The sequence below is a fragment of the Abrus precatorius genome, unplaced genomic scaffold, assembly GCF_003935025.1.
Source record: "Abrus precatorius isolate BTA unplaced genomic scaffold, Abrus_2018 Scaffold10, whole genome shotgun sequence".
NCBI lineage: Eukaryota > Viridiplantae > Streptophyta > Magnoliopsida > Fabales > Fabaceae > Abrus > Abrus precatorius.
Window position 1 is genome coordinate 15,564,211 of NW_020874292.1, and position 7,722 is coordinate 15,571,932.

Consider the following 7,722-nt stretch of genomic DNA (forward strand, 5'->3'; position numbering starts at 1 on the left):
AAATAGTGGACTTGAATAAAATAGAAAAAGAAAAAGGATGAAAAATTATGCTATCATAAAAGTGACAAGATTATGTTAAATGAGAAATGAAAAAGAGCAAAGTCATAATGAGAAATGAAAACTGATAAGAATAAGTGTGGATAATTCAGAGATACACTGAAGTGTGGAAGATGGAGGCGATTTTGAAAATCTTGAAGAAATGAGGGTGGTGTATGATTTTCTTTAATTTGTGCATAACTAATGAGAGTAAAAGCACCACAGGCCTCACACTTATTTCCTGACCTAAATCCCTGACAATGCTTTTACTAAAAGAGGTTGGATCGGCATATGTTGTATTCGTGTTGCTGCAACTATTCAACAACTATCTATATTAAGGAAGATCTTAAGGGATCCCAAGGGCAGAGAATGATTGACATAAGGAATTTAGGAATGTTATGAGTGACAATAGAATGAAATTACGATATTAGTGAATATTAAATATACATGACATTGATGTGAAATTTAATTGCCATTTCTGAACGTTTGGTGTGTCATTCATTATGTGTGACTTGACATTATTATTAATCATGTTTAGTAACAAGAAAAAAATACTCATTATTACTAAATATTTTCAGGGAAGTAAGATGACCATTCCCAAAGAAAAATTAGGGTAGCGGGAGGATTTATGTTCAATAGGTTACATTTTGTATTTAGAGAGTATTCCTTTTGAGTACCCCATTCGTAATAGGATTCGGCACACATTCAGCTTGTATATATAGGAATGGTACAGACATGAAGTGCGGCGAATTACTTATACACCTTTCTCGATCATGACCTTATAGGAAGACCCACTCTGTTCACCTTCGAGCGAGTTACTGGTATTGAAGTGGTGGCCGATACGGGTGATCTTGGCAAGGACGAGAATCTGTCTCTGAAGGAATTAGCTGAGATAGAGGGTTGGCATTGGGATGACGACTAGGATCGTCCTCAGTATTTTGGGGTGGAGATAATTGCTCATTAGGACTAAGTTATTTTGATTTTGTAAATCATATATACGAGTCCTAATGCATTTTAGAACTATGATTTGTAATTACTGAACTCTTATATATTAATGAAACTAATATACATGTATTTTAATTTAGTTTAAATTTATTTATTTCTTATTATTTTACTATTTGAATATTTTGTAAGCCCGAGTAACAAGATGAAGGTTCAAAATTTTATTTAATTTTGCTTTATGAATATAGGTAAATTATTTTATTTCTTCTTTTCAATATAAAATTATTTCATAAATCGTATCAATAAAATTAGGACGTTATATTTGACATTGTGCATAATTCCAGAACAAGCTTTTCTTGTCCATCTCTTAATGATGCATTTTTCTAGCACAACCTTGATATCGTTTGCTTCAAAAACCTTCAATGCATGGGAAATAAGGATTCCAAATGTTTCAAATTTTCTGCAACTGCAACATATAGAGTTTAAGGCATGATGAAATGATACTTTCCATGATATGTCTCCACTGATTGTAGGAATGACATATTCAAACAAAGGATTCATTTCTTTCTGATATACTACAGGCCAAAAGTGAAGAAAACTCTTGTTAAAATAAGTTAAAAATAGTATGTGTGTAAATTTTACCCATTCGTATTAGGATAAGAGATATCTCATATCTTAATGTTGTTTACTTATGGCAAGACTCGTACTCACAAATTAACTTATTCTAATCTTTGTTTTCAACCACATGTTCAATGTATGTAAAGAATTGTTTTATGCTAACATCAAACTTCATATAAGCTATAAAATCAAAATTTACACTTTCACATAGTTGAGTACTTCTGAAGTGCGAACATTTCCTTCATATAACACGATGTTCATGTTTTCTTTATTGCATATATTGATTTCATTCAATTATCCTAAAAAACATTGTATTCTTCCAAGATGTTTGTCCAGGCTTGCTCAAACTCATTCACTGTGTCAAAGTCATACATGCATCTTTTGAAATCTCTTAAAAAATAATTTTTGCATTTCATCAAATTACTTAAGGTTTTTCATTCCATTTTACATCGTGTCATGTGCACAAAGCATGATGTGTTTCAAACATGACTTCTACAATTTGATCTTAGTCAGTAAATATTGTTAACAATTTTTTTGATTGTGTGCTTTTAAGAATGTATCAAACAACCATGTAAAAGATTCAGTTGTTTCATCATACAAAAAAGCTACACCAAAGATAACTGCACCCTTAAAATGGTTAAAACCTGAAAATAATGTAAGAGGCTTATTTGCACGATTAATGCAATACGTTATGTCCAAGGAAACAATTTCACCAAAATATTGGTAATCTAAGGACATCTTTGCATCAATCCAAAACACATGTGTTATTTGCTCATTTGCATCCATCTGCTATATATGAAAGAATGATGAATTGTCTAAAATTGTCACTGAAAATATTGCATTAGATAATCAACTTCTCTATACACCATACTTCTTTGCCTTCTTACATTGAGGTAATTTTTTGTGTCCAATCTAGTGTAACCACATTAGCTCTATGGCTTACAAGTATGTTGCAAGTTGATAGGATGACTTTTGTTGCAAAGTAAAACTCTTAACAATATCAATCCCGTATGCTTGGATAAGGGTTATCTTATGATGTGAAGTTAGCATGTGTGTTGTCTGCTCAACTTGTAAAGGGTGATTATGTTCATCTACAAACTCATTTGTAACAAATTTTTTGTTCTTTCCTAAAGAAACTCCAATTCTTACATAACAATATGTTCTAGTCTCAGCTCTATGTTTTACAACTTAGGAATCTCTTATATCTCCTTTTGGAAGTCCCTCTCTCCTACACAAAGTGCTAGCACAGTCTTCCTTTCTCTTATTAAAGTATAGTTTTCTAATGCCAAAACTTATCCTCCTACCATATTTCCTCCAAAATTCTCATTCTTCATCTACACTTTTAAACTCTAAACTAACTCTTGGCTTCTATTTGATACTATTTGTTGTCATTTTTTCTAACAAAAATGAAAAGAAATATTTGCTGAGATTAACATAACTTTCCTTCAATCCAGTTCATAAAATATGAAAGGATTAGTTTTCAATGGGAAAACCAACCTAACATCATTAAGTTGTTATCGGTAGTGGAGAAGCACAAGATAGTGTTTGCTGAAAATATAAAAAATGCCCACCAATATTGTACGTGAAGATGAAGTTTTGTTCCCCCTACCTCTGAGTTATTTTCTTTTTAAAGAAATGAGTTTCATTTAGCTTTTCATGGAGTATATGTCAACCCTACATTGTTTATGCTCCAAAATTACAACATTTTCGCTTAAGCGAAACAAGTTCCCTTAAGTGAGTCTTAATTGCTTAAGTATGATTTGGGGCACTTAAGCGAATATTAAGCAATTGAACGAGTGTAAGGCACTTAAGTGAATCTATATTGCTTAAGCACATTGAATGGCTTAAACACACTTCCTCACTCGCTTAAGCCATTTACTAACCTTCTATCTCCTTAACGTGACACTTATGAAGTGTTGCTTCACACAACATCTTACTCAAATACAACAGTAGATAGAGGCCTATCGCCAAGCTTATACACACATCCACCACTAGCTAGTGATAAACTATCAATCGTAGCATTCTTCAATGAGTCATTCTACCCCTTTACCATATATCAATACTAAGGAGACACTTCAACATTCTCCTGGCCTACGCCTAAAGAGTTTGCAACACATGTTTCATGGCCTAGAGGCATCCCTCTATTCCCAAATCACCCCAACCAATATGAAGTGTCTTTTAGACATGAACAAGGACATGGATAACAAAGAGCTGATGAAGGAGTTATAGAACACCTCAAGAAGAGGATGAAGATGAAGAGATAAAAGGTCATTAAGAGTAGCATGCTATGGAGCAAGGAGATCAAGTGGAAGAGGATCATGCATACTTGAGGAATGATTGTTTAGTTTTATATATTTCTTATTTTATTTTAATTTCACAATATTTTTTGTTTCATAGACATCTAATATAAAAAATTTCATGTTTAGAATTTTTATTTATATAAAATCTCATTATCTTTTAAATTTGGTTGCATTTACTTATATTTTGGTTAGATAACCAATCTCTTTAATTTTTTTTAAATTCTAAAATATTCATTTAAACGATCCCATATTTACTTAAGTTCACAAGTTTTGCTTAAGCTTGTTTAAGCTAGTCTTATGCGCGTTTAAGTAAAAATTAAAAAAATCACTTAAAATGAACTTATTTTTGCTTAAATAAAAAAAGAATTAGACTTCCAATTTCCTAGCAAATTGGAGACAATCCAATCCAAAAATAATAGATTTTAAAAAAGAAAAAGTGGACAAGCTGACTTGCTTAAGATTTTAAAAATAAAAAAGAAATAATAAAAAGCTATAAAAATATTAAATTAATAAATTTATATTAATAGTAAATTATATTTTAATTATTTTTAATTTTTTCTTTTAAAAAAAGGCCAAACGGGTTCATTTGTTTTTGACTTATTTTGGTGTGTTAAAAATAATGTTATTTTGTTACTTCTAATTTTGTCTAGGAACCAAAGTGAAAGGAACTGCGTGCATTTTATTCAAGTATTTATTTACAAACATTAGATTTGAATTGAGAGAATAGATCCTAATTGTATGGTAATCAGTACACAGTCCTTTATAGCAAGATTTGAAGTAATATATGATTATGGAGACATGAATGCTCCAATTGTATTATCCCTGACAATTTTTTTTTTCATTGAACTTGGATTTCACCATGATGCTTGTATGGTAATCAAATCACTACACATCCTTGAAATTTTCCACAATCTTATCATGACATCATATCAGCGACTAGAAAAGCAGAACGGAGAGCCAACTTCTCGCTACGAACACCCACTATCTCCACCTTTTCTCCTTATTCGACATCCATCAGCACACAACTTTTGTCAATTACATATACCTCCTCAACTTAAACTTGAGATTTGCCAGTAGATTATAGATAACATCTGATCGTTCATGTGATCTGCTTTCGACAATGATCTTATGAGGTGTGCTCTACCCAGCTCCTGGCAGTTGTTTTATTCACTCCCTGTTCTCTCATTTTATCCCTAACTTTGTCAACATCTTTCCACCTACCAGCCAAAGCATATATGTTAGAAAGCAACACGTAATTGCCAGAATTATGTGGCTCAACCTTGAACAGCTTATCTGCAGCTAGCTCGCCTAGTTCAACTCGTTTATGAATCCTGGTAGCATTTAAAAGAGATCCATAAATTCCTGCATGGGGTTCCATTGGCATGCTTTGAATTAATTTCATAGCTTCTTCTAATTTACCAACTCGACCTAGCATATCAATCATACATGCATAGTGGTCTACATCAGGAACTTTGATCAATTCAAAAACTTTCCGACCTTCTTCCAATAATCCAGCATGACTGCATGCAGTCAATACACCGATATATGTTATGCGGTCTGGTTCAATACCATCTTCTTTCATTTTCGACATTAGCTCTATGCTTTCCATTCCATGCCCATGGGCTGCAAGCCCTGAAATCAATGTGTTGTAGGAAACCAAGTCTCTGGTTGTCATTTCTTGAAATATTAATCTGGCATCTTCCATGCTCCCACATCTTAAGTACATGAAAATCAAAGAATTGTATCCTGAGGTGCTAAGCTTGATGTGATTTTCATTGAGGATGCTGACAGCCCAATTGCCCAAACCTAGCGCCCCAAGGTGTCCACAAGCAGAAAAAACACTTACCATAGTCATCTCATCTGGTTTTGAATCATTACTAGAGATCATTTCCTTGAACAGCTTGATCGCCATTAGTAACTCGCCATTTTGAGCATAACCAGCAATCATCGAGTTCCAAGAGACAGTATTCCTTTCTGGCATCTTGTTAAAAAGGTCTCTGGCCGATAATAAATTACCTACTCTTGCATAAGCAGAGATCATGGCATTCCATGCAACAAAATTCTTATACACACCCAATTGTTCGAAAATCTTCTGAGCTGCCTCAAGGTTCCCGCATTTTGCATGCATATCAAGCAGAGTTGTCTTGACAAAATAATTTGAACGGAAATTCATTTTGTCTAGCTTTCTGACAATTGGCTCAGCAAGACAAGGATCACCGAGAGATGAACAAGATGATAGAACAGTTACCCAGGTTGTTTCATCTGGTTCATTTCCAGAGTTAAGCATGTCATTGAACAATCTTACAGTCTCTAGTGCTGCTGCATTTTGGGCATATCCTGATAGCATTGCATTCCAAGATACCACACTTTTTTCTGGCATCTTATCAAAATACATCCTTGCAGACTTCAACTTCCTAAATTTTGCATGCCCAGTAACCATGGTGGTCCAAGTAATAACGTTCCTTTCTGGCTCATCCATCATATGAAAAAGCCTGTTTGCTTCCTCTTCATTCCCGCTCTTCCAGTATCCAGAGATCATGACATTCCAATCTGCAACGGTTCTATCAGGCATTTCATCAAACTGTTTCCTGGCAAGCTCGATAGGTCCATACGTGGCATACATACCCATAATTGCATTTCGAACATAATGGTCATGACTATGTCCAAGTTTCAGTACATGAGCATGAAGCAGCATGCTGGTCTTTCCAGCAGATTTTATCAAAACTGGGTAGAACGATGTGTCGGGCTTTATGGCATAGTATTGCATGTGTTTAAAGAGGGGAACTACTACTGGGTCAGCACCAATGTGGGAGCAATATTTGAGCATGCAGGTGAAGACGTGTGCATTCGGGGATGCTGCCACATGAAAAATATGGCAGGTGTAGTTTGAGGGTGCACGGAGGCGCGTGCATTGGGTAAGGAGATGCGCCACCCAGTGGTTTTGGTGGTGCAGGCCATGAAGGACGAGTTGTGCATGAAGCTGTCTAAGATAACGGATACTGCTTATTTTGCTTGCTATGCTTTTCTTGTTCAAAGGTGACATGCCAGGTGCCAATCTAAGATTTAGAATATATGTCGATTAGCATTTCTGCCATCACTCTTCTATTGCTCAAATTATTCACACAACTGGAAAGCGACCAGCTATTTAAACTAAATTATAATATTTAATCTTTAAATTAAATAATAACGTATACACGTGACATTTTATTTTAAATTAAATTAATAAAAGGTATTGCTCTCTTGATCGTCAATGAGAGCATGATGTATGATGGCTTTTTTTTAATGTTTTTAAAAAATAAAATATTAAAATATAATATTTAAAATAATTTTTTGTCAGGAGCTTATTCGTTACACGTGTCATAAGTTTTATCATCACTGCTGGTCAAACTTTTCTTTAAAAGAAAAAGTTTTGTGGCTTAAAATTACAAAACTTGTAAAATCGTGTTTCAAAATCTTCTAAGATGTGACTCTTTCTCTTTTAATTATTTCTTATGTTTTATATATAATTTTTTAATATAACTTAATTAAAATAAATAAAAAATATAAATAATTTTAGAAAAATTTACATTTAGAATAATATAAGTTAAAATTTACATATACGTCCCATTGATTTTTGTAACTTAAAATTTTAATTAGAGTCAATATATATTATAAATAAAATAATTACTTCCTAAATATTATAAATACACTTTAAATTTATTATTTATTATCAACTTTAAATAAAAATTTAATCAAAATTATTATAATTTCTCAGAGTAATTTAAATTTTAGTGGAATAATCCTTCTTTACAATCTAACCTAACTAAGAATATGATTACATGACAAA

General features: G+C 33.0%; 1 protein-coding gene across 1 annotated transcript; it reads right to left on the reverse strand.

Moving 5' to 3' along the window:
• Window positions 1-4,707: 4,707 nt before the first annotated feature.
• Window positions 4,708-7,009, reverse strand: LOC113853183 (pentatricopeptide repeat-containing protein At1g14470). Its single transcript, XM_027483681.1, has one exon. It carries the CDS (start codon window positions 6,937-6,939, stop codon window positions 5,023-5,025), a length of 1,917 nt encoding a protein of 638 aa, XP_027339482.1. The 5' UTR covers window positions 6,940-7,009; the 3' UTR covers window positions 4,708-5,022.
• Between the last annotated feature and the right edge of the window lie 713 nt (window positions 7,010-7,722).

Bases quoted from the DNA above. Each gene is read 5' to 3' on its own strand.
- LOC113853183 (XM_027483681.1), bottom strand. From the start codon at position 6,939: ATGTCACCTTTGAACAAGAAAAGCATAGCAAGCAAAATAAGCAGTATC.